Raw genomic sequence first — 27,919 nt, forward strand, 5'->3', positions numbered from 1 at the left:
TGTCCAAAATTTTTGATCATGATTTTGTTAAACTTGTAAAATCTCATAGTATTTATAGTATTAATTTGATGATTTATGGAATTGTAGTTTATTTATTAAAATCCATTCATTTTATTCATACTTTTAATAATTATAAGATTACACTAGTACCCTTGCATGCATTTTGGTAGAGAATAGAGTCCAAGGGCATGACCGACTATTCACACCATTTGACTCTTGTAATTACCACTAAAACCTTGCATGCATTCTCACCTAAAGCCACTAGAAGGATAGAATTGTAACTACCCAAATCCACTCACTTCTAGTCTAGTCAAAAGCACAAGACTTCATCATTTTCTACACTACACTACACACCAAATTAAACCCACCAAACTCTCCTCCCCCTCTCTCTCATTTCAGCCGAATACTACCTCCCTCCCAAACCCTTAAAATTTTCTCTTCATAACCTCATATACACACATATTTTGCAACTCATCCAAGAGAGAAAAATCATTTCCTAGTCACAAGCTTCCATTTAAGGTTAGTTTGAGTACTTGCATGTCATCAAGCCAAGAGTTTTCGACTTTGGTTCTCATGGACCTAGAGTTGAACTCATTGTGGCTTAAATACTTGGACGAGGAGTGGCCTTGAGGGAGTGTATCACCCCCATTTGTCAAGCCATAACCTTGGTTCAAGCCCTCGGCAATGACTCCCAAGGAGCCGAAGGGAGTCCATCGATTTGGATGATTTTGTGGATGTAATGAGATGTTTCTTACTGGGTTCTTTGAGTTTTAGTCTCTACAAGATTGTTTTACAAAGTTTTAAACATTGCATGTCAAGATCTTGCCAAGAAAGTTAGAGTTTATAAGTGCATGTCATGATTTTCATAGTATAAAGTGTATGCTGATTTTGTCACTTTTAAACTGGTTTTTGATCATTGCATGCCTCGGTTTTTGCCATAAAATACTAGTATAATATGTGTCATGATTAGTCATGTTCAGTTTTGATGTATTATGTGATTTTATATGGAGTATTAGATCGAAATCATGCTTAGAAATGCTAAAAACTAAACTGCTCTGCTCTGCTATGATTTTTGGCTTCGGTAATGTGATTTTTGAGGCTTGATTTGTGTTGTAATTTCTTGTATAAGGCTATACAGTAGTGGTATATAGATTATAGATTAGAGTTGTTGGCTTGGTTGTTGTTGAATGGTGTTAAGATGGGTGATAAGGTGGAAGGAGGCACACACTAGCACTGGACAGAATTCTTGCACATAGAAACTAGGAGTTTTGGTGTTGATTTGGTTGGCTTTTGCTGGTCCCAAGTGTCCAGGAGTTGGGAGTGAGTTTTGTTATGATTCCAGTAGTCTTAAATCACCAAAGCCCCTGCATTTAGGTAGGTATACACACTCAAAACAGTAGATACCCCAAAACAGGGCAGAATTGAGCAACCTGTGTTCTTGTGAGGTTTTCACCTTGTCATGAGTGAGGCCTTCATGGGGCCTTGGCTTAACTGAGCTTAGTGAACCCTTAGGAATCCTAACAAACCATTAGAACCCAAAACCTTAAGAGTTGGGAATCCATGGGAATTGATTTGGTAGGAATGCACTTAGTACACATTAAATTATCTCAGTTAGGATGCAGGTAGTGCAGAGAGGTTACAACAGAGAACCTCATTGTGCCCTTTTAACATTTTAAACCAATTTGTGTGAGGCCTTTGTATTGTATCAATTGCACAAGTAAGTTTAGAGTCTTAGCAACCTATTAGAAGTAAATTAGAGTGAAGGCCCTAGTTAGAGCATCTTATTCTCACTAAGAAACCGAGAGCAACCTTAGAGAGCCATTGGAGAGTTGTAAGTGCAACTCTTGCATGATTGTCAAGGGTATAAGGGCTGAGTTTTTGCAAGCACTATTAGGATTAAGATAAGGTCAGTATGGGGAGTTTAGAAGCCTAGAAATAAGCCTTTGTGTGTTACTTGCTCATGTGTTTAGGAGTTTAAGTATGTAGTATATATATATATATAGTTAATAAATCATGCCATGCCATTATGTGAATTATGTGACTATGTGGAGTATGTGAATACATGATTATGTTAATTGTCTTTCATATGTATAAATGAGCATGTATACCTATAATTAAATACGTGCAATGACTCTTATAGCGATAGTTAGCTAATAATAGAGTATTAGGTTACGTAACTAGAGAATAGGCGCGTGTAATATAAATTAGACTTAAAGTGCCATTTAGTGACGAAGTTAATATAATGTGTAGGTTCCGAGGCGAAAGGAAAAGCTCGTACCATCAAGATTGAATAATCTCAGAATCTTGCAAAGGCAAGTTACTACATCCTTAACTTTATAATTGTTGCAAATATATGTGCACCCGTGACTCGTAAATCCTTATGAATATTTAGTTGCGATAATCACCATGCCTATTATATTCGCAAATACCTTGACATAAATTCCCGATCATATTAGTACCTTTCTTTTCACATATTGCCTTATACTTAAACCACTAAACGATAGATTTCCTCGTAAAACTTCCAATAACACCATGACACGTATACTTTCATAAATACCGAATAACACTTGATAGAATTGACTTTCTTTTGACTTTGGAACTTATCCCCTTAAGTCCAATATGCGTTGACACATTATTAGTGAACTTGAACCCTTTTGCCATATTTCAATAAAAGATGATATAAACCTTTTTCCGGCATCCATGTTATAAATCAAAATGAATTATAAAATGTTTTCTTTAGTGATTTGGACTAGACGCAAGTCCTTTTCACATATTATTAGGCTCACAGATAGCCTAGGGATCCCATTATATTTGAGAACCCAGCGCGGTTCAGGATTACTTCGCGGCTGATCACCGGCTGTAATCCGTAGCGTCCTAAATTGAATTTTGATGATGATATGATTATAACATGTTGCCATATTGCCATGATGCCATGATTTCTATACCATGATTATCCATGTGTTTTGCCATGTCCATTCATCATATTATCATGAACCTTAATGAATGCTTTATCATTTATTCTTGAATTTGTTTCGGACACCTTTGATATTATTATGATGCCATGTGTTTAGGACTGTTAGTACTTGCTGAGCGTCTTTGCTCATGTTCCCGTATTTAACCCCTTTTACAGCTAGCAAATATGGTACGCACAAAGCAAACAGCACGTAAATCGACCACTGGCTACGCAGAGAATTGTTTAAGGGCGAAGGTAGCATATATGATATAAGCGGCTTTCGCTATTATGTTTTGTACTAGTTAGATGGGCTGATCCACACTCTGAACTTATAAGATCTTTTGGGACTTTATTTCACTCTTTTGGACTTGTAATTAACTAAATGTTATCCTTTTGGGATTTAAATTATGTAATCTTAATTTCCGGATTTATTATTTATCTGTCTCTTGTTCATATTATATCAATTCGTGTGCGTGTGTTGGTTGGGGTGTGACATTTTTGGCATCAGAGCCTAGGTTTAGAGTCCCTGGACAGCCCAATTAGGATCATAGGGTGTATAAGTATATTATATATCTATATATATCGGGAGTATTATTATGCGTCGTTCGATTTAATCGTATCTAACCCTTTTGTATATATATATATATATATTATTGACAGCAACGTGCGCACTCATCTTCGGTCCCGCCGCCTGAACCTATTCCCTTTTCTGTCTATGCTGACTTGAGGTTGGAGCTCGACACTATCCAAGGGAAGTATGACAGGCTCATGGAGCGCATTGAGGAGGTTTATTCGAGTGATCATATCTTGGGTGACAGACCTAAGGAGAAGACCATCTCTAGGCTTGAATCATTGATCCAGGTGGCCACATCTAGGTTGGAGAAGATGCCAGTACACCGTGACCGGTCCAGCCAGCTCACTGTGCAAATGATAGCGGATGAACTTAGGAGCATGATCAAGATGCTGCGTGAGGACACGACCCCTGATATCCCTAGGACCCGTGAGGAGGAGACCGAGGAGGAGGACGAGGACTAGAGGACGTGACCTTTAGTTGCTTAGGCTGTTCCTTTCATCACTATGTTGTTTATTTCCATTTCCAGACTTTCGTACTATTTTGATTCGGATCTGTACTCGTATTTCGTACTTTGACATTTGTACCTTTCAGTTTCGAACCATGTTTTAATTCAGTAATGCACTTTCCTCGATTCCTATATTGCTCTTTAAATTTGCTTATAACCATGCATCTTTTCTATTGTTTATATCGAACTGCATACCATGATAATTGTGAATAATCCCGTAACCTCGTATCATTTAAAATTGTATAACTCTTATTTCAGAATATGGCACCTAAAAGAGCTCGAGGAAGACCCACTAATAACCGAGAGAATGAAGAAGGAAACCGAAACGCAAACCAGAACCCTGATATAGCACAACTTCTAGAATTGGTACGCCAACAAACAGCCACTATTGCCCAACAACAACAACTTCTTCAACAAATGCAACCACCACAACCACCTCCAGGAAATGTCACCACTTTCAAAACCTTCCAATCCGTAAAACCCCCGGAATTCAAAGGAACTCAAGATCCGGTTGAAGCTCATGCTTGGTTAAAAGAGATGGAGAAGGCTTTTGCCTTGACAAATGTTGGAGATAATCAGAAGGTGGAGTATGCTGCTTATTTTCTTAAAGGAGAATCGAACTATTGGTGGGAAACAACAAAAGCTTTAGAACCCGAAGGAATTATTACTTGGGACAGATTTAAGAGAATGTTTTTGGATAAGTACTTTCCTCGCTATATGCAAACACAAATGGAGATGAAGTTCTTTGAATTAAAACAAGATAATATGACAGTTGGGGAGTATGAAAAGAAGTTCACTGAACTATCTAGATTTATGGGAGAGTATGTTGATTCTGAAGAGAAGAGAGTGAAGAGATTTCAACAAGGACTAAAGCCGTGGTTGAGAAGTCGGGTGGCAGCTTTTGAATTGACTACTTATGCTGAAGTAGTTCAAAAAGCAATGGTAATTGAAGGCGAAAGTGAGCAGAATCAGAAGGAGAAAGGCAACAAAAAGAGAAGATTTGAGTCGGGAGAAGAAGGCTCAAGTTACAAGGGCCAGAATCAAAAAGTTAATCAAAGGTTTAAACTTCAAAGTGGACCCGGAAACTTCAAGAAGAGAGAATTTGGGAACAAGTCACAAGAAAACAGATCTCAATCGAGTGGACAGAAACCCCCGCAAGGATCAATTCCGGAGTGTAAAGTTTGTAATAAGAAGCATACGGGGATTTGCAACAAGGCGAATGTAGTTTGTTACAAGTGTCACGCAAAAGGCCACTATGCTCATGAATGTAAGAATCAGAAGGCCAACGTCACGTGCTACAAGTGTGGTAAAGTAGGACATGTGTCGAGGGAATGCAAAGGAGCGGTTAACAATCAGTTGCTACAAATGACTGCTATGCCATATCCGATGAATCAAGCAACTCCTATGCCAGCACCATCATTTCCAATGCCTTTCAATCAACCTCAAATGGCATCATCCTCATCTCATCCAGCTTTGACCTATCCGGCACAAGCAAGGACTTTCAACATGAATGTAAAGGATGTAATTCAAAGTTCTGATGTAGTTTCAGGTACGCTTTCTGTGAACGCTGCTAGTGTTAAAGTATTGATTGACTCGGGAGCTACAGGGTCATTTATTTCGAAGTCTTTTGTTGATAAGTGGAATTGTGAAACCCAATTGATGCATGAACCCCTATCCGTTGTCTTAGCTAATCAAGATAGAATATCTGTAGAACATGTGTGCCCCCATTGTACAATAGTGATAGCCGGACACGTTTTTCCTGCGAGTCTTATTCCTTTCCAGTTAGGCGAATTCGACGTGATTTTAGGGATGGATTGGTTGACAAGCTTTAATGCTCAAATAGATTGCAAGAACAAAACGGTAGTATTGAGTTCACCACAAGGCAAGAAGGTAACATTCAAGGGTCAAAGGCAAACTCAAAGATTTCTTACTTCGATGCAAGCAAAGAAGATGATACGAAAGGGATGCGAGGCGTATTTGGCATATGTAATTGATAAGAGTAAAGAGGTTTCTAGCCCTGAAGACATTCCAGTAGTGAGAGATTTTATAGATGTGTTTCCCGAAGAACTTCCTGGCTTACCCCCGGATCGACAAATCGAGTTTACAATAGAACTTGCACCCGGCACCGAACCTATTTCGAAGGCTCCTTATAGAATGGCTCCGTCAGAGATGAAGGAGTTGGCGAAGCAAATACAAGAACTATTAGACAAGGGATTTATACGGCCAAGTGTTTCACCTTGGGGCGCACCGGTCTTGTTTGTGAAGAAGAAAGACGGGAGTATGAGACTTTGTATAGATTATCGAGAATTGAACAAATTGACGATTAAGAATAGGTACCCTTTGCCTAGAATTGATGATCTGTTTGACCAACTCAAGGGAGCTTCTTGTTTTTCGAAAATTGATCTACGGTCGGGATACCACCAATTGAAGATTAAGGCTGAAGACATACCGAAGACAGCTTTTCGAACACGATACGGACATTACGAATTCCTTGTTATGGCTTTTGGATTGACGAACGCACCGGCTGCTTTCATGGACTTAATGAATCGAGTATTCAAGGAATATTTAGACAAATTCGTCATAGTTTTCATCGATGATATTTTGGTGTATTCAAAGACGGAAGCTGATCACGAAGAACATTTGAGAATAGTGTTGGAAGTGTTGCGAAAGGAGAGATTGTATGCCAAATTCTCGAAATGTGAGTTTTGGTTGACGGAAGTATGATTTCTAGGACATATTGTTGGAAGTGAGGGGATTAGAGTGGACCCCGAAAAGATTGAGGCTGTGATGAATTGGGAGAGACCAAAGACGCCAACAGAAGTGATAAGTTTCATGGGATTAGCAGGATATTACCGAAGGTTTATGAAGTATTTTTCCAAGATTGCCGTACCATTGACCAAATTAACAAGGAAGAATGAGAAGTTTGAATGGACGGAGAAGTGCGAAAATAGTTTTCAGGAATTAAAGCAAAGATTAGTAACTGCACCGGTTTTAGCATTACCCGATGACAAGGGAGATTTTGTGATATACAGTGACGCCTCTTACAAAGGACTTGGATGCGTGTTGATGCAACATGGAAAAGTAATAGCGTACGCTTCGAGACAACTTAAGCCACATGAACAGAAGTACCCAACTCATGATTTAGAATTGGCTGCGATAGTTTTTGCTTTGAAATTGTGGAGACACTACTTGTACGGGGAGAAATGTGAGATATATACAGATCATAAGAGCCTGAAGTACCTTTTCACTCAAAAAGAGCTAAATATGAGACAGCGCCGATGGTTGGAGTTGATCAAAGACTATGATTGTTCGATACAATATCATCCCGGGAAGGCCAACGTGGTAGCGGACGCATTAAGTAGAAAAGAGAAGTTAAATGTGATTTCAATGCCAAGGGAGTTGTCAAATGAAATTGAGAAGTTGCAATTGGAGTTTTGTGAACTTGGAGGGGCAGAAGAAATGTGTTATGCCATTACCTTTAAACCAACTCTGTTAGAGAAGATAAAGAAATATCAAGATGAAGTGATGACTCGAGAAGATAATCAGTTGACGGGAGAAGAAATTTGTACACAGAAAGATGAGCAAGGTGTGTTAAGATTTTCATCAAGGATTTGGATTCCGAATGTGACTGAATTGAAGAATGATATTTTGCAAGAAGCACACAACTCTAGATTTTCGATTCACCCGGGGAGCACCAAGATGTACCAAGACTTAAAAAAGAATTTCTGGTGGCCGAACATGAAAAGAGAAATTGCAGAATGGATTTCAAAATGTGATACATGCCAAAGGGTAAAAGCCGAACATCAGAGACCGAGTGGTTTGATTCAGCCATTGAAGATTCCAGAATGGAAGTGGGAAAATATTGCCATGGACTTTGTAGTAGGATTACCTCGAACGCGTTCTGGACACGATGCAATTTGGGTAATAGTTGACCGTCTTACGAAATCGGCACATTTTCTTCCAATTAATGAGAAATCTTCTTTAGACAGACTAGTTCATATGTATGTACGTGAAATCGTGTTGAGACATGGTGTACCTACATCAATAGTTTCAGATCGGGACCCACGATTCAATTCGAGATTTTGGAGGCAATTTCAAGAACATTTAGGGACGAAATTGAACATGAGCACGGCATATCATCCACAAACTGACGGCCAAAGCGAACGAACAATCCAAACCATTGAAGATATGTTGCGAAGCTGTGCCATTGACTTTTCGGGAAGTTGGGACGAACATTTACCCCTTGTGGAGTTTTCATACAATAATAGTTACCATTCCAGCATTGGCATGCCACCATACGAAGCTTTATATGGACGAAAATGCAGAACACCGACGAATTGGGATGAAGTTGGAGAAGGGAAGGTTTTAGGACCTGAATTGGTACAACAAATGAAGGACACCATCACAGTAATCAAGAAGAGACTAATTGCTGCACAAGACAGACAAAGGAAGTACGCGGACCCCGCTCGAAAAGATGTGAAGTTTGAAATTGGGGAAGCTGTATTGCTAAAAATATCACCGTGGAAGGGTTTGACCAGATTTGGTAAGAAAGGAAAACTAGCACCAAGATACATCGGACCTTTTGAAGTCTTGAACCAAGTTGGAAAAGTTGCCTACGAGTTAGCATTGCCACCACAATATCAGCACGTGCATAATGTGTTTCATGTCTCATTACTCAAGAAGTATAATCCGGACGCCAATCATGTGATAGATTGTGAACCAGTGGAGATCCAGACTGATTTATCATATGAAGAACATCCCGTACAAATACTAGATATGCAAGAAAGAAAACTTAGGAAGAAATCAGTAAGCTTGGTAAAAGTGTTGTGGAGGAATCCAAGGGTAGAAGAAGCCACTTGGGAGCTAGAGTCTGATATGCTGAATCGGTATCCTCAATTATTCTCCTAGATTCTGAGGACAGAATCCTATAAGGGGGAGAGGATGTAACAACCGGTAATTTTGAACTTTTCATAAACACGACACTTATAATCTATGTTACTATGTCGATATGTGGAATCGTTATATAAGAGTGTATATATATATTCTCTTGTTATGTGGTATTGCAAGTATCACTAATATAACTTTTATGCGATATATTTTGTACGCGAGTAAGATTTCTTGTTACGCGATTTAGTGATAATCGAGATTGATACATGACTTGATGGCATAATTAGATTCTATTTCGTGTATAAATAGTCGTATGCGAGAAATTTAGCTACGCGATTAATTATCTTGCACGATTCGATGTTAATTTAATAGTTGCGGCTACGCGATTTAATAATAGTAGAGATTATCGTAAATAGTGGTAAATTGTAATGCGAGCGATTACGTGATATGATATACGTATATAATTGTAGTGCAAAGTCGTTTCGTTGTGAATTATTACATGTATTATTGTGTGTAAATTCTTTTTATACAAAGATTATATATTAGAGTGTAATACTTGAAAATGCTTTTAAAAATATATCTTTGTCCAAAAATTTTGATCATGATTTTGTTAAACTTGTAAAATCTCATAGTATTTATAGTATTAATTTGATGATTTATGGAATTTTAGTTTATTTATTAAAATCCATTCATTTTATTCATACTTTTAATAATTATAAGATTACACTAGTACCCTTGCATGCATTTTGGTAGAGAATAGAGTCCAAGGGCATGACCGACTATTCACACCATTTGACTCTTGTAATTACCACTAAAACCTTACATGCATTCTCACCTAAAGCCACTAGAAGGATAGAATTGTAACTACCCAAATCCACTCACTTCTAGTCTAGTCAAAAGCACAAGACTTCATCATTTTCTACACTACACTACACACCAAATTAAACCCACCAAACTCTCCTCCCTCTCTCTCTCATTTCAGCCGAATACTACCTCCCTCCCAAACCCTTAAAATTTTCTCTTCATAACCTCATATACACACATATTTTGCAACTCATCCAAGAGAGAAAAATCATTTCCTAGTCACAAGCTTCCATTTAAGGTTAGTTTGAGTACTTGCATGTCATCAAGCCAAGAGTTTTCGACTTTGGTTCTCATGGACCTAGAGTTGAACTCATTGTGGCTTAAATACTTGGACGAGGAGTGGCCTTGAGGGAGTGTATCACCCCCATTTGTCAAGCCATAACCTTGGTTCAAGCCCTCGGCAATGACTCCCAAGGAGCCGAAGGGAGTCCATCGATTTGGATGATTTTGTGGATGTAATGAGATGTTTCTTACTGGGTTCTTTGAGTTTTAGTCTCTACAAGATTGTTTTACAAAGTTTTAAACATTGCATGTCAAGATCTTGCCAAGAAAGTTAGAGTTTATAAGTGCATGTCATGATTTTCATAGTATAAAGTGTATGCTGATTTTGTCACTTTTAAACTGGTTTTTGATCATTGCATGCCTCGGTTTTTGCCATAAAATACTAGTATAATATGTGCCATGATTAGTCATGTTCAGTTTTGATGTATTATGTGATTTTATATGGAGTATTAGATCGAAATCATGCTTAGAAATGCTAAAAACTAAACTGCTCTGCTCTGCTATGATTTTTGGCTTCGGTAATGTGATTTTTGAGGCTTGATTTGTGTTGTAATTTCTTGTATAAGGCTATACAGTAGTGGTATATAGATTATAGATTAGAGTTGTTGGCTTGGTTGTTGTTGAATGGTGTTAAGATGGGTGATAAGGTGGAAGGAGGCACACACTAGCACTGGACAGAATTCTTGCACATAGAAACTAGGAGTTTTGGTGTTGATTTGGTTGGCTTTTGCTGGTCCCAAGTGTCCAGGAGTTGGGAGTGAGTTTTGTTATGATTCCAGTACTCTTAAATCACCAAAGCCCCTGCATTTAGGTAGGTATACACACTCAAAACAGTAGATACCCCAAAACAGGGCAGAATTGAGCAACCTGTGTTCTTGTGAGGTTTTCACCTTGTCATGAGTGAGGCCTTCATGGGGCCTTGGCTTAACTGAGCTTAGTGAACCCTTAGGAAGCCTAACAAACCATTAGAACCCAAAACCTAGTGAGAAAACAGAGTTTTAAATCAGTAAACACAAGGCAGTTGGGAAACAGGGTAGTTTTCAGCAGTGTCAACTTTGAGTAATAACCTGGAAAGTTTCGGATGGGGCCTTGGAGTGAAACCAAGTCTGAGAGATAGACTTAAGAGTTGGGAATCCATGGGAATTGATTTGGTAGGAATGCACTTTGTACACATTAAATTATCTCAGTTAGGATGCAGGTAGTGCAGAGAGGTTACAACAGAGAACCTCATTGTGCCCTTTTAACATTTTAAACCAATTTGTGTGAGTCCTTTGTATTGTATCAATTGCACAAGTAAGTTTAGAGTCTTATCAACCTATTAGAAGTAAATTAGAGTGAAGGCCCTAGTTAGAGCATCTTATTCTCACTAAGAAACCGAGAGCAACCTTAGAGAGCCATTGGAGAGTTGTAAGTGCAACTCTTGCATGATTGTCAAGGGTATAAGGGCTGAGTTTTTGCAAGCACTATTAGGATTAAGATAAGGTCAGTATGGGGAGTTTAGAAGCCTAGAAATAAGCCTTTGTGTGTTACTTGCTCATGTGTTTAGGAGTTTAAGTATGTAGTATATATATATATAGTTAATAAATCATGCCATGCCATTATGTGACTATGTGAATTATGTGACTATGTGGAGTATGTGAATACATGATTATGTTAATTGTCTTTCATATGTATAAATGAGCATGTATACCTATAATTAAATACGTGCAATGACTCTTATAGCGATAGTTAGCTAATAATAGAGTATTAGGTTACGTAACTAGAGAATAGGCGCGTGTAATATAAATTAGACTTAAAGTGCCATTTAGTGACGAAGTTAATATAATGTGTAGGTTCCGAGGCGAAAGGAAAAGCTCGTACCATCAAGATTGAATAATCTCAGAATCTTGCAAAGGCAAGTTACTACATCCTTAACTTTATAATTGTTGCAAATATATGTGCACCCGTGACTCGTAAATCCTTATGAATATTTAGTTGCGATAATCACCATGCCTATTATATTCGCAAATACCTTGACATAAATTCCCGATCATATTAGTACCTTTCTTTTCACATATTGCCTTATACTTAAACCACTAAACGATAGATTTCCTCGTAAAACTTCCAATAACACCATGACACGTATACTTTCATAAATACCGAATAACACTTGATAGAATTGACTTTCTTTTGACTTTGGAACTTATCCCCTTAAGTCCAATATGCGTTGACACATTATTAGTGAACTTGAACCCTTTTGCCATATTTCAATAAAAGATGATATAAACCTTTTTCCGGCATCCATGTTATAAATCAAAATGAATTATAAAATGTTTTCTTTAGTGATTTGGACTAGACGCAAGTCCTTTTCACATATTATTAGGCTCACAGATAGCCTAGGGATCCCATTATATTTGAGAACCCAGCGCGGTTCAGGATTACTTCGCGGCTGATCACCGGCTGTAATCCGTAGCGTCCTAAAATGAATTTTGATGATGATATGATTATAACATGTTGCCATATTGCCATGATGCCATGATTTCTATACCATGATTATCCATGTGTTTTGCCATGTCCATTCATCATATTATCATGAACCTTAATGAATGCTTTATCATTTATTCTTGAATTTGTTTCGGACACCTTTGATATTATTATGATGCCATGTGTTTAGGACTGTTAGTACTTGCTGAGCGTCTTTGCTCATGTTCCCGTATTTAACCCCTTTTACAGCTAGCAAATATGGTACGCACAAAGCAAACAGCACGTAAATCGACCACTGGCTACGCAAAGAATTGTTTAAGGGCGAAGGTAGCATATATGATATAAGCGGCTTTCGCTATTATGTTTTGTACTAGTTAGATGGGCTGATCCACACTCTGAACTTATAAGATCTTTTGGGACTTTATTTCACTCTTTTGGACTTGTAATTAACTAAATGTTATCCTTTTGGGATTTAAATTATGTAATCTTAATTTCCGGATTTATTATTTATCTGTCTCTTGTTTATATTATATCAATTCGTGTGCGTGTGTTGGTTGGGGTGTGACATTTTTGGCATCAGAGCCTAGGTTTAGAGTCCCTGGACAGCCCAATTAGGATCATAGGGTGTATAAGTATATTATATATCTATATATATCGGGAGTATTATTATGCGTCGTTCGATTTAATCGTATCTAACCCTTTTGTATATATATATATATATATTATTGACAGCAACGTGCGCACTCATCTTCGGTCCCGCCGCCTGAACCTATTCCCTTTTCTGTCTATGCTGACTTGAGGTTGGAGCTCGACACTATCCAAGGGAAGAATGACAGGCTCATGGAGCGCATTGAGGAGGTTTATTCGAGTGATCATATCTTGGGTGACGGACCTAAGGAGAAGACCATCTCTAGGCTTGAATCATTGATCCAGGTGGCCACATCTAGGTTGGAGAAGATGCCAGTACACCGTGACCGGTCCAGCCAGCTCACTGTGCAAATGATAGCGGATGAACTTAGGAGCATGATCAAGATGCTGCGTGAGGACACGACCCCTGATATCCCTAGGACCCGTGAGGAGGAGACCGAGGAGGAGGACGAGGACTAGAGGACGTGACCTTTAGTTGCTTAGGCTGTTCCTTTCATCACTATGTTGTTTATTTCCATTTCCAGACTTTCGTACTATTTTGATTCGGATCTGTACTCGTATTTCGTACTTTGACATTTGTACCTTTCAGTTTCGAACCATGTTTTAATTCAGTAATGCACTTTCCTCGATTCCTATATTGCTCTTTAAATTTGCTTATAACCATGCATCTTTTCTATTGTTTATATCGAACTACATACCATGATAATTGTGAATAATCCCGTAACCTCGTATCATTTAAAATTGTATAACTCTTATTTCAGAATATGGCACCTAAAAGAGCTCGAGGAAGACCCACTAATAACCGAGAGAATGAAGAAGGAAACCGAAACGCAAACCAGAACCCTGATATAGCACAACTTCTAGAATTGGTACGCCAACAAACAGCCACTATTGCCCAACAACAACAACTTCTTCAACAAATGCAACCACCACAACCACCTCCAGGAAATGTCACCACTTTCAAAACCTTCCAATCCGTAAAACCCCCGGAATTCAAAGGAACTCAAGATCCGGTTGAAGCTCATGCTTGGTTAAAAGAGATGGAGAAGGCTTTTGCCTTGACAAATGTTGGAGATAATCAGAAGGTGGAGTATGCTGCTTATTTTCTTAAAGGAGAATCGAACTATTGGTGGGAAACAACAAAAGCTTTAGAACCCGAAGGAATTATTACTTGGGACAGATTTAAGAGAATGTTTTTGGATAAGTACTTTCCTCGCTATATGCAAACACAAATGGAGATGAAGTTCTTTGAATTAAAACAAGATAATATGACAGTTGGGGAGTATGAAAAGAAGTTCACTGAACTATCTAGATTTATGGGAGAGTATGTTGATTCTGAAGAGAAGAGAGTGAAGAGATTTCAACAAGGACTAAAGCCGTGGTTGAGAAGTCGGGTGGCAGCTTTTGAATTGACTACTTATGCTGAAGTAGTTCAAAAAGCAATGGTAATTGAAGGCGAAAGTGAGCAGAATCAGAAGGAGAAAGGCAACAAAAAGAGAAGATTTGAGTCGGGAGAAGAAGGCTCAAGTTACAAGGGCCAGAATCAAAAAGTTAATCAAAGGTTTAAACTTCAAAGTGGACCCGGAAACTTCAAGAAGAGAGAATTTGGGAACAAGTCACAAGAAAACAGATCTCAATCGAGTGGACAGAAACCCCCGCAAGGATCAATTCCGGAGTGTAAAGTTTGTAATAAGAAGCATACGGGGATTTGCAACAAGGCGAATGTAGTTTGTTACAAGTGTCACGCAAAAGGCCACTATGCTCATGAATGTAAGAATCAGAAGGCCAACGTCACGTGCTACAAGTGTGGTAAAGTAGGACATGTGTCGAGGGAATGCAAAGGAGCGGTTAACAATCAGTTGCTACAAATGACTGCTATGCCATATCCGATGAATCAAGCAACTCCTATGCCAGCACCATCATTTCCAATGCCTTTCAATCAACCTCAAATGGCATCATCCTCATCTCATCCAGCTTTGACCTATCCGGCACAAGCAAGGACTTTCAACATGAATGTAAAGGATGCAATTCAAAGTTCTGATGTAGTTTCAGGTACGCTTTCTGTGAACGCTGTTAGTGCTAAAGTATTGATTGACTCGGGAGCTACAAGGTCATTTATTTCGAAGTCTTTTGTTGATAAGTGGAATTGTGAAACCCAATTGATGCATGAACCCCTATCCGTTGTCTTAGCTAATCAAGATAGAATATCTGTAGAACTTGTGTGCCCCCATTGTACAATAGTGATAGCCGGACACGTTTTTCCTGCGAGTCTTATTCCTTTCCAGTTAGGCGAATTCGACGTGATTTTAGGGATGGATTGATTGACAAGCTTTAATGCTCAAATAGATTGCAAGAACAAAACGGTAGTATTGAGTTCACCACAAGGCAAGAAGGTAACATTCAAGGGTCAAAGGCAAACTCAAAGATTTCTTACTTCGATGCAAGCAAAGAAGATGATACGAAAGGGATGCGAGGCGTATTTGGCATATGTAATTGATAAGAGTAAAGAGGTTTCTAGCCCTGAAGACATTCCAGTAGTGAGAGATTTTATAGATGTGTTTCCCGAAGAACTTCCTGGCTTACCCCCGGATCGACAAATCGAGTTTACAATAGAACTTGCACCCGGCACCGAACCTATTTCGAAGGCTCCTTATAGAATGGCTCCGTCAGAGATGAAGGAGTTGGCGAAGCAAATACAAGAACTATTAGACAAGGGATTTATACGGCCAAGTGTTTCACCTTGGGGCGCACCGGTCTTTTTTGTGAAGAAGAAAGACGGGAGTATGAGACTTTGTATAGATTATCGAGAATTGAACAAATTGACGATTAAGAATAGGTACCCTTTGCCTAGAATTGATGATCTGTTTGACCAACTCAAGGGAGCTTCTTGTTTTTCGAAAATTGATCTACGGTCGGGATACCACCAATTGAAGATTAAGGCTGAAGACATACCGAAGACAGCTTTTCGAACACGATACGGACATTACGAATTCCTTGTTACGGCTTTTGGATTGACGAACGCACTGGCTGCTTTCATGGACTTAATGAATCGAGTATTCAAGGAATATTTAGACAAATTCGTCATAGTTTTCATCGATGATATTTTGGTGTATTCAAAGACGGAAGCTGATCACGAAGAACATTTGAGAATAGTGTTGGAAGTGTTGCGAAAGGAGAGATTGTATGCCAAATTCTCGAAATGTGAGTTTTGGTTGACGGAAGTAAGATTTCTAGGACATATTGTTGGAAGTGAGGGGATTAGAGTGGACCCCGAAAAGATTGAGGCTGTGATGAATTGGGAGAGACCAAAGACGCCAACAGAAGTGAGAAGTTTCATGGGATTAGCAGGATATTACCGAAGGTTTGTGAAGGATTTTTCCAAGATTGCCGTACCATTGACCAAATTAACAAGGAAGAATGAGAAGTTTGAATGGACGGAGAAGTGCGAAAATAGTTTTCAGGAATTAAAGCAAAGATTAGTAACTGCACCGGTTTTAGCATTACCCGATGACAAGGGAGATTTTGTGATATATACAGTGACGCCTCTTACAAAGGACTTGGATGCGTGTTGATGCAACATGGAAAAGTAATAGCGTACGCTTCGAGACAACTTAAGCCACATGAACAGAAGTACCCAACTCATGATTTAGAATTGGCTGCGATAGTTTTTGCTTTGAAATTGTGGAGACACTACTTGTACGGGGAGAAATGTGAGATATATACAGATCATAAGAGCCTGAAGTACCTTTTCACTCAAAAAGAGCTAATATGAGACAGCGCCGATGGTTGGAGTTGATCAAAGACTATGATTGTTCGATACAATATCATCCCGGGAAGGCCAACGTGGTAGCGGACGCATTAAGTAGAAAAGAGAAGTTAAATGTGATTTCAATGCCAAGGGAGTTGTCAAATGAAATTGAGAAGTAGCAATTGGAGTTTTGTGAACTTGGAGGGGCAGAAGAAATGTGTTATGCCATTACCTTTAAACCAACTCTGTTAGAGAAGATAAAGAAATATCAAGACGAAGTGATGACTCGAGAAGATAATCAGTTGACGGGAGAAGAAATTTGTACATAGAAAGATGAGCAAGGTGTGTTAAGATTTTCATCAAGGATTTGGATTCCGAATGTGACTGAATTGAAGAATGATATTTTGCAAGAAGCACACAACTCTAGATTTTCGATTCACCCGGGGAGCACCAAGATGTACCAAGACTTAAAAAAGAATTTCTGGTGGCCGAACATGAAAAGAGAAATTGCAGAATGGATTTCAAAATGTGATACATGCCAAAGGGTAAAAGCCGAACATCAGAGACCGAGTGGTTTGATTCAGCCATTGAAGATTCCAGAATGGAAGTGGGAAAATATTGCCATGGACTTTGTAGTAGGATTACCTCGAACGCGTTCTGGACACGATGCAATTTGGGTAATAGTTGACCGTCTTACGAAATCGGCACATTTTCTTCCAATTAATGAGAAATCTTCTTTAGACAGACTAGTTCATATGTATGTACGTGAAATCGTGTTGAGACATGGTGTACCTACATCAATAGTTTTAGATCGGGACCCACGATTCAATTCGAGATTTTGGAGGCAATTTCAAGAACATTTAGGGACGAAATTGAACATGAGCACGGCATATCATCCACAAACTGACGGCCAAAGCGAACGAACAATCCAAACCATTGAAGATATGTTGCGAAGCTGTGCCATTGACTTTTCGGGAAGTTGGGACGAACATTTACCCCTTGTGGAGTTTTCATACAATAATAGTTACCATTCCAGCATTGGCATGCCACCATACGAAGCTTTATATGGACGAAAATGCAGAACACCGACGAATTGGGATGAAGTTGGAGAAGGGAAGGTTTTAGGACCTGAATTGGTACAACAAATGAAGGACACCATCACAGTAATCAAGAAGAGACTAATTGCTGCACAAGACAGACAAAGGAAGTACGCGGACCCCGCTCGAAAAGATGTGAAGTTTGAAATTGGGGAAGCTGTATTGCTAAAAATATCACCGTGGAAGGGTTTGACCAGATTTGGTAAGAAAGGAAAACTAGCACCAAGATACATTGGACCTTTTGAAGTCTTGAACCAAGTTGGAAAAGTTGCCTACGAGTTAGCATTGCCACCACAATATCAGCACGTGCATAATGTGTTTCATGTCTCATTACTCAAGAAGTATAATCCGGACGCCAATCATGTGATAGATTGTGAACCAGTGGAGATCCAGACTAATTTATCATATGAAGAACATCCCGTACAAATACTAGATCGGCAAGAAAGAAAACTTAGGAAGAAATCAGTAAGCTTGGTAAAAGTGTTGTGGAGGAATCCAAGGGTAGAAGAAGCCACTTGGGAGCTAGAGTCTGATATGCTGAATCGGTATCCTCAATTATTCTCCTAGATTCTGAGGACAGAATCCTATAAGGGGGAGAGGATGTAACAACCGGTAATTTTGAACTTTTCATAAACACGACACTTATAATCTATGTTACTATGTCGATATGTGGAATCGTTATATAAGAGTGTATATATATATTCTCTTGTTATGTGGTATTGCAAGTATCACTAATATAACTTTTATGCGATATATTTTGTACGCGAGTAAGATTTCTTGTTACGCGATTTAGTGATAATCGAGATTGATACATGACTTGATGGCATAATTAGATTCTATTTCGTGTATAAATAGTCGTATGCGAGAAATTTAGCTACGCGATTAATTATCTTGCACGATTCGATGTTAATTTAATAGTTGCGGCTACGCGATTTAATAATAGTAGAGATTATCGTAAATAGTGGTAAATTGTAATGCGAGCGATTACGTGATATGATATACGTATATAATTGTAGTGCAAAGTCGTTTCGTTGTGAATTATTACATGTATTATTGTGTGTAAATTCTTTTTATACAAAGATTATATATTAGAGTGTAATACTTGAAAATGCTTTTAAAAATATATCTTTGTCCAAAATTTTTGATCATGATTTTGTTAAACTTGTAAAATCTCATAGTATTTATAGTATTAATTTGATGATTTATGGAATTGTAGTTTATTTATTAAATCCATTCATTTTATTCATACTTTTAATAATTATAAGATTACACTAGTACCCTTGCATGCATTTTGGTAGAGAATAGAGTCCAAGGGCATGACCGACTATTCACACCATTTGACTCTTGTAATTACCACTAAAACCTTGCATGCATTCTCACCTAAAGCCACTATAAGGATAGAATTGTAACTACCCAAATCCACTCACTTCTAGTCTAGTCAAAAGCACAAGACTTCATCATTTTCTACACTACACTACACACCAAATTAAACCCACCAAACTCTCCTCCCTCTCTCTCTCATTTCAGCCGAATACTACCTCCCTCCCAAACCCTTAAAATTTTCTCTTCATAACCTCATATACACACATATTTTGCAACTCATCCAAGAGAGAAAAATCATTTCCTAGTCACAAGCTTCCATTTAAGGTTAGTTTGAGTACTTGCATGTCATCAAGCCAAGAGTTTTCGACTTTGGTTCTCATGGACCTAGAGTTGAACTCATTGTGGCTTAAATACTTGGACGAGGAGTGGCCTTGAGGGAGTGTATCATCCCCATTTGTCAAGCCATAACCTTGGTTCAAGCCCTCGGCAATGACTCCCAAGGAGCCGAAGGGAGTCCATCGATTTGGATGATTTTGTGGATGTAATGAGATGTTTCTTACTGGGTTCTTTGAGTTTTAGTCTCTACAAGATTGTTTTACAAAGTTTTAAACATTGCATGTCAAGATCTTGCCAAGAAAGTTAGAGTTTATAAGTGCATGTCATGATTTTTATAGTATAAAGTGTATGCTGATTTTGTCACTTTTAAACTGGTTTTTGATCATTGCATGCCTCGGTTTTTGCCATAAAATACTAGTATAATATGTGCCATGATTAGTCATGTTCAGTTTTGATGTATTATGTGATTTTATATGGAGTATTAGATCGAAATCATGCTTAGAAATGCTAAAAACTAAACTGCTCTGCTCTGCTATGATTTTTGGCTTCGGTAATGTGATTTTTGAGGCTTGATTTGTGTTGTAATTTATTGTATAAGGCTATACAGTAGTGGTATATAGATTATAGATTAGAGTTGTTGCTTGGTTGTTGTTGAATGGTGTTAAGATGGGTGATAAGGTGGAAGGAGGCACACACTAGCACTGGACAGAATTCTTGCACATAGAAACTAGGAGTTTTGGTGTTGATTTGGTTGGCTTTTGCTGGTCCCAAGTGTCCAGGAGTTGGGAGTGAGTTTTGTTATGATTCCAGTAGTCTTAAATCACCAAAGCCCCTGCATTTAGGTAGGTATACACACTCAAAACAGTAGATACCCCAAAACAGGGCAGAATTGAGCAACCTGTGTTCTTGTGAGGTTTCACCTTGTCATGAGTGAGGCCTTCATGGGGCCTTGGCTTAAATGAGCTTAGTGAACCCTTAGGAAGCCTAACAAACCATTAGAACCCAAAACCTAGTGAGAAAACAGAGTTTTAAATCAGTAAACACAAGGCAGTTGGGAAACAGGGTAGTTTTCAGCAGTGTCAACTTGAGTAATAACCTGGAAAGTTTCGGATGGGGCCTTGGAGTGAAACCAAGTCTGAGAGATAGACTTAAGAGTTGGGAATCCATGGGAATTGATTTGGTAGGAATGCACTTAGTACACATTAAATTATCTCAGTTAGGATGCAGGTAGTGCAGAGAGGTTACAACAGAGAACCTCATTGTGCCCTTTTAACATTTTAAACCAATTTGTGTGAGGCCTTTGTATTGTATCAATTGCACAAGTACGTTTAGAGTCTTAGCAACCTATTAGAAGTAAATTAGAGTGAAGGCCCTAGTTAGAGCATCTTATTCTCACTAAGAAACCGAGAGCAACCTTAGAGAGCCATTGGAGAGTTGTAAGTGCAACTCTTGCATGATTGTCAAGGGTATAAGGGCTGAGTTTTTGCAAGCACTATTAGGATTAAGATAAGGTCAGTATGGGGAGTTTATAAGCCTAGAAATAAGCCTTTGTGTGTTACTTGCTCATGTGTTTAGGAGTTTAAGTATGTAGTATATATATATATAGTTAATAAATCATGCCATGCCATTATGTGACTATGTGAATTATGTGACTATGTGGAGTATGTGAATACATGATTATGTTAATTGTCTTTCATATGTATAAATGAGCATGTATACCTATAATTAAATACGTGCAATGACTCTTATAGCGATAGTTAGCTAATAATAGAGTATTAGGTTACGTAACTAGAGAATAGGCGCGTGTAATATAAATTAGACTTAAAGTGCCATTTAGTGACGAAGTTAATATAATGTGTAGGTTCCGAGGCGAAAGGAAAAGCTCGTACCATCAAGATTGAATAATCTCAGAATCTTGCAAAGGCAAGTTACTACATCCTTAACTTTATAATTGTTGCAAATATATGTGCACCCGTGACTCGTAAATCCTTATGAATATTTAGTTGCGATAATCACCATGCCTATTATATTCGCAAATACCTTGACATAAATTCCCGATCATATTAGTACCTTTCTTTTCACATATTGCCTTATACTTAAACCACTAAACGATAGATTTCCTCGTAAAACTTCCAATAACACCATGACACGTATACTTTCATAAATACCGAATAACACTTGATAGAATTGACTTTCTTTTGACTTTGGAACTTATCCCCTTAAGTCCAATATGCGTTGACACATTATTAGTGAACTTGAACCCTTTTGCCATATTTCAATAAAAGATGATATAAACCTTTTTCCGGCATCCATGTTATAAATCAAAATGAATTATAAAATGTTTTCTTTAGTGATTTGGACTAGACGCAAGTCCTTTTCACATATTATTAGGCTCACAGATAGCCTAGGGATCCCATTATATTTGAGAACCCAGCGCGGTTCGGGATTACTTCGCGGCTGATCACCGGCTGTAATCCGTAGCGTCCTAAAATGAATTTTGATGATGATATGATTATAACATGTTGCCATATTGCCATGATGCCATGATTTCTATACCATGATTATCCATGTGTTTTGCCATGTCCATTCATCATATTATCATGAACCTTAATGAATGCTTTATCATTTATTCTTGAATTTGTTTCGGACACCTTTGATATTATTATGATGCCATGTGTTTAGGACTGTTAGTACTTGCTGAGCGTCTTTGCTCATGTTCCCGTATTTAACCCCTTTTACAGCTAGCAAATATGGTACGCACAAAGCAAACAGCACGTAAATCGACCACTGGCTACGCAGAGAATTGTTTAAGGGCGAAGGTAGCATATATGATATAAGCGGCTTTCGCTATTATGTTTTGTACTAGTTAGATGGGCTGATCCACACTCTGAACTTATAAGATCTTTTGGGACTTTATTTCACTCTTTTGGACTTGTAATTAACTAAATGTTATCCTTTTGGGATTTAAATTATGTAATCTTAATTTCCGGATTTATTATTTATCTGTCTCTTGTTCATATTATATCAATTCGTGTGCGTGTGTTGGTTGGGGTGTGACATTAAGTGTTATGATTTATCATGTAAAAGTTTAGATTAATTTTATAACCATCATTTTCAGTGGTTATTATAGATAATTGTTGATGCAGTATAGCCCCAACGGCTTGTGAGAATGTGGAAGGAGATGTTCATGATGATTTGTGGTTGAGTATGAATTTAGCTAATTTTTGAAAATAGAATATTACACTAACCAAAATTTGTATACAAGTTACATGTAACAATTTATATACAAGATACATGTAAAAGTTTACATCCATCCATGAGAATATTGAGCAGTTGTTTCGAATGGAGTGAGACCGTATCTGTATGGTCCGAAACTTCAAATATGAGCCTCCTAGTTGCGTCATCAGCACTGACGGTACGCCGCCACTATTCCGCAACATTTGCCATTACTTTTAGCTCCCCTGCAGCTGTAAGGTACAAGATGTTCTACTCGTTGCCTAAGCAGAGCGGCTACATTGATTGAGTCTACAAAATTTGGCATGGCACATGATTTCAATGTGATAAAAATAGCTCTATATTTTTTGAATTATTCATTTAAGAATCTTTTGTAGCTCTAATATCACACTAACAAATTATATTCTAAAGAACATGTATCATAAGTTTCTTGGAAATGCTCTCAACAAGAGATTTACTAGCATTTCTTTCAAAATTAAAGAACATGTCCCCAAGTATAATGTTAAAAATAACAATAAAACAGATGCTGAGATATTGAAAACTATTGCATTCTTAATGTAGTAGATGAATTCTGTTTTAGTTTTTAAATAGACCAGGTTTAAGGGAAAAGATCTAGTTGCCTCGTATTCAATTAATAGTAGTGGTCAATAACCTTGGAGGAAGATGATGTTTAACCACCCATCTTAATTCTGGAAGCTGACTACTAGGAAGCATTTGATATATAAGATTCAACCAAAAAATGGACAAAAATATTTTGTTTTGTCATATCTATCTCACATAACTCTGAATTAATTGGAGCATAATCTTCATTGTTTACCAAGTTATTTCTAATGATATCAACACACTTGCAAAACAAAAAAAATCATGGTTAGATATATAATTTTCTAATTCTCAATAACATCTATAATTGAATAAAAAGTACTTTGGATCAAAATTTTATTACTATTAATTTATTAATCCCTTTAGCCAAAAAAATTATAGTCAACTATGTTCATACCTGCTCCACAACCAAACATATCAGGGACATCTCCTTCCCCATTCTCACCCGCTGTTGTGAGAAGACTTGCATCAATACGCATCTACAACAACGAGATGGTTACATAATGCGTCTATAGTTTACAATAAAAATCATAACAAAAATTTTATGAGTTCTCAAGAAAAAATCTTACATGAATTGAATTACAAAGAATGAGTTGTTATGGATAATTAATTGGTGTTTATTGAAAACAGATGACTACACTGCCGCACACAATTTAGGTTTGTATAGTCTACACGGGGACATAGGGAGAAATCCTGGAATTTAAGCTACAGTACTTATGATCTTAGCCGTCCATTACAAATTCTAGATCCTTCTACGATTTTAACGGTCAGGATGATAAAACTAATAATTTAAAATAAATAACACTTTAAAATTATTATTAAGGTGTTTAGTTTTGTTGGAAAAATTTAATATTCATGTTCATTATTATCCTAATATTGATAAAATTATAATTATTAAAAAGTTAATAAATTAATATAGACAGTGAATTATAATGTTGCTAGCATTAGAAATTCACATTAATATTACATATTCAATAAAATATTATTTTAAATTAAATGATATCTAATGTTATTTAGGCAGTAAAATTAAATTAACGAGCAATAAGTTATGTTACTTTAAAAAAATCTATTTCTTTTACATAATTTTTTATAAAAATTTAATCTGAAAACAAGAATAATACATTACAACAATCCATTTAATATTAATTATTATTTTAAAATTCAAATTAATTTTAAAACGTAAGACAAACTTCTTATAAGCAAATAGGTATTATTTATAACAAACATTAACATCTTAATATAAACGGTATATATTGAACAACAAATAGAAACATGCACTTAAAATATATTAAATAAAAAATAACTGAACATGAAGCCTAAAGCTTAGGAAGAAAAGATGTCTTTCAAGTTTTGTGTGATTGTTTTCACTATGTCTGTGTACATGTATCTTAGCATTGCTATCTTCTCTCTGTTCTTCTGACTTATCACACGTCTTTCTGCTTCTAATTCTAATTTACAGCAACAAATTATGATTTCAGTAAGAAAACTACAAGAATTTCGAGCATCAAACTCCAATCGTTGAGCCCTAAATTTCGAGATGGGGCATAGATATGCAAGATTGTTTTTGAGGATGATGGAAGTAGTTAATCAACTATGTACATATGGTGAAGATATCACCCAATAAAAAGTCATAAAAAAAATAGCTATGAGTTTACCAGAAAATTATGATGGGAGATGGTAAAACTTGTTTGAACATGCACAAAGGTACAATTTTAATGGAAACAAAGAAGGCAAAAGAAGTTATTCATAATATATTATTTTCGAATCTGCAAAAATTCTTTTTAAGTTTTGGGCAACTCATTTAAAATGCTTAATGTGTCACATTTAAATAGTATTCCTGCAAAATCTATGAACATCTTACTAGTAAAAATGGTCCCAACAAAAAGGCGTTGTTAGAAATCGCGATTTTGCTGATGAATGGCCGTTCTATGATCTCCAATAGGTCATACGCCCCAACTGCAGATCATTGATTTGCACGGATTTGTTTTTGGACTAGGTTGACACCCAGAGTCAACATATTTGACGTGTATAAGAGATGTAATTTTGTCAGTGTTCGAAGAAGAAGTAAAGCAAGAAGTTTGGTGGAAGGCATGGAAGAAGAGATCAAACTGATAGAGAAAAATTAAACATGAGAAGTTGTAAAATGTCCAAAATCCTAAAAAGTTATTAGATTGAAACGGATATACAAAATAATGTTAAGTGTTATGATTTATCATGTAAAAGTTTATATTAATTTTATAACCATCATTTTCAATGGTTATTATAGATAATTGTTGATGCAGTATAGCCCCAACGGCTTGTGAGAATGTGGAAGGAGATGTTCATGATGATTTGTGGTTGAGTACGAATTTAGCTAATTTCTGATAATAGAATATTACACTAACCAAAATTTGTATACAAGTTACATGCAACAATTTATATACAAGATACATGTAAAAGTTTACATCCATCCATGAGATATATGAGCAGTTGTTTCGAATGGAGTGAGACCGTATCTGTATGGCCCGAAACTTCAAATATGAGCCTCCTAGTTGCGTCATCAGCACTGACGGGACGCCGCCACTATTCCGCAACATTTGCCATTACTTTTAGCTCCCCTGCAGCTGTAAGGTACAAGATGTTCTACTCGTTGCATAAGCAGAGCGGCTACATTGATTGAGTCTACAAAATTTGGCATGGCACATGATTTCAATGTGATAAAATAGCTCTATATATTTTTTGAATTATTCATTTAAGAATCTTTTGTAGCTCTAATATCACACTAACAAATTATATTCTAAAGAACATGTATCATAAGTTTCTTGGAAATGCTCTCAACAGGAGATTTACTAGCATTTCTTTCAAAATTAAAGAACATGTCCCCAAGTATAATGTTAAAAATAACAATAAAACAGATGCTGAGAGATTTGAAAACTATTGCATTCTTAATGTAGTAGATGAATTCTGTTTTAGTTTTTAAATAGACCAGGTTTAAGGGAAAGATCTAGTTGCCTCGTATTCATTAATAGTAGTGGTCAATAACCTTGGAGGAAGATGATGTTGAACCACCCATCTTAATTCTGGAAGCTGACTACTAGGAAGCATGTGATATATAAGATTCAACCAAAAAATGGACAAAAATATTTGTTTTGTCATATCTATCTCACATACCTCTCAATTAATTGGAGCATAATCTTCATTGTTTACCAAGTTATTTCTAATGATATCAACACACTTGCAAAACAAAAAAAATCATGGTTAGATATATAATTTTCTAATTCTCAATAACATCTAAATTGAATAAAAAGTACTTTGGATCAAAATTTTATTACTATTAATTTATTAATCCCTTTAGCGAAAAAAAATTATAGTCAACTATGTTCATACCTGCTCCACAACCAAACATATCAGGGACATCTCCTTCCCCATTCTCACCCGCTGCTGTGAGAAGACTTGCATCAATACGCATCTACAACAACGAGATGGTTACATAATGCGTCTAAAGTTTACAATAAAAATCATAACAAAAATTTTATGAGTTCTTAAGAAAAAATCTTACATGAATTGAATTACAAAGAATGAGTTGTTATGGATAATTAATTGGTGTTTATTGGAACAGATGACTACACTGTCGCACACAATTTAGGTTTGTATAGTCTACACGGGGACATAGGGAGAAATCCTCGAATTTAAGCTACACTACTTATGATCTTAGCCGTCCATTACAAATTCTAGATCCTTCTACGATTTTAACGGTCAGCATGATAAAACTAATAATTTAAAATAAATAACACTTTAAAATTACTATTAAGGTGTTTAGTTTTGTTGGAAAAATTTAATATTCATGTTCATTATTATCCTAATATTGATAAAATTATAATTATTAAAAGTTAATAAATTAATATAGACAGTGAATTATATGTTGCTAGCATTAGAAATTCACATTAATATTACATATTCAATAAAATATTATTTTAAATTAAATGATATCTAATGTTATTTAGGGAGTAAAATTAAATTAACGAGCAATAAGTTATGTTACTACTTAAAAAAAAATCTATTTCTTTTACATAATTTTTTATAAAAATTTAATTTGAAAACAAGAATAATACATGACAACAATCCATTAATATTAGTTATTATTTTAAAATTCAAATTGATTTTAAAACGTAAGACAAACTTCTTATAAGCAAATAGGTATTATTTATAACTAACATTAACATCTTAATATAAACGGTATATTGAACAACAAATAGAAACATGCACTTAAAATATATTAAATAAAAAATAAATGATCATGAAGCCTAAAGTGGGAAGAAAGATGTCTTTCAAGTTTTGTGTGATTGTTTTCACTATGTCTGTGTGCGATGTCTCTTAGCATTGCTATCTTCTCTCCGTTCTTCTGACTTATGACATGTCTTTCTGC

At 36.6% G+C, this 27,919-nt stretch overlaps 2 protein-coding genes across 2 annotated transcripts; both read left to right on the forward strand.

Moving 5' to 3' along the window:
- The first annotated feature begins 4,293 nt into the window (after positions 1-4,293).
- LOC108204056 (uncharacterized) lies at positions 4,294-6,756 on the forward strand. Its single transcript, XM_017373344.2, has one exon. It carries the CDS (start codon positions 4,294-4,296, stop codon positions 6,754-6,756), a length of 2,463 nt encoding a protein of 820 aa, XP_017228833.2.
- Positions 6,757-13,940: 7,184 nt separating this feature from the next.
- LOC135152132 (uncharacterized) lies at positions 13,941-15,497 on the forward strand. The gene has a single exon (XM_064091966.1). It carries the CDS (start codon positions 13,941-13,943, stop codon positions 15,495-15,497), a length of 1,557 nt encoding a protein of 518 aa, XP_063948036.1.
- Positions 15,498-27,919: the final 12,422 nt, after the last annotated feature.

Source organism: Daucus carota, chromosome 4 (assembly GCF_001625215.2).
Source record: "Daucus carota subsp. sativus chromosome 4, DH1 v3.0, whole genome shotgun sequence".
NCBI lineage: Eukaryota > Viridiplantae > Streptophyta > Magnoliopsida > Apiales > Apiaceae > Daucus > Daucus carota.

Excerpts from the sequence above, each read along its gene's own strand:
- LOC108204056 (XM_017373344.2), top strand. The coding sequence starts at position 4,294 with ATGGCACCTAAAAGAGCTCGAGGAAGACCCACTAATAACCGAGAGAAT.
- LOC135152132 (XM_064091966.1), top strand. The coding sequence starts at position 13,941 with ATGGCACCTAAAAGAGCTCGAGGAAGACCCACTAATAACCGAGAGAAT.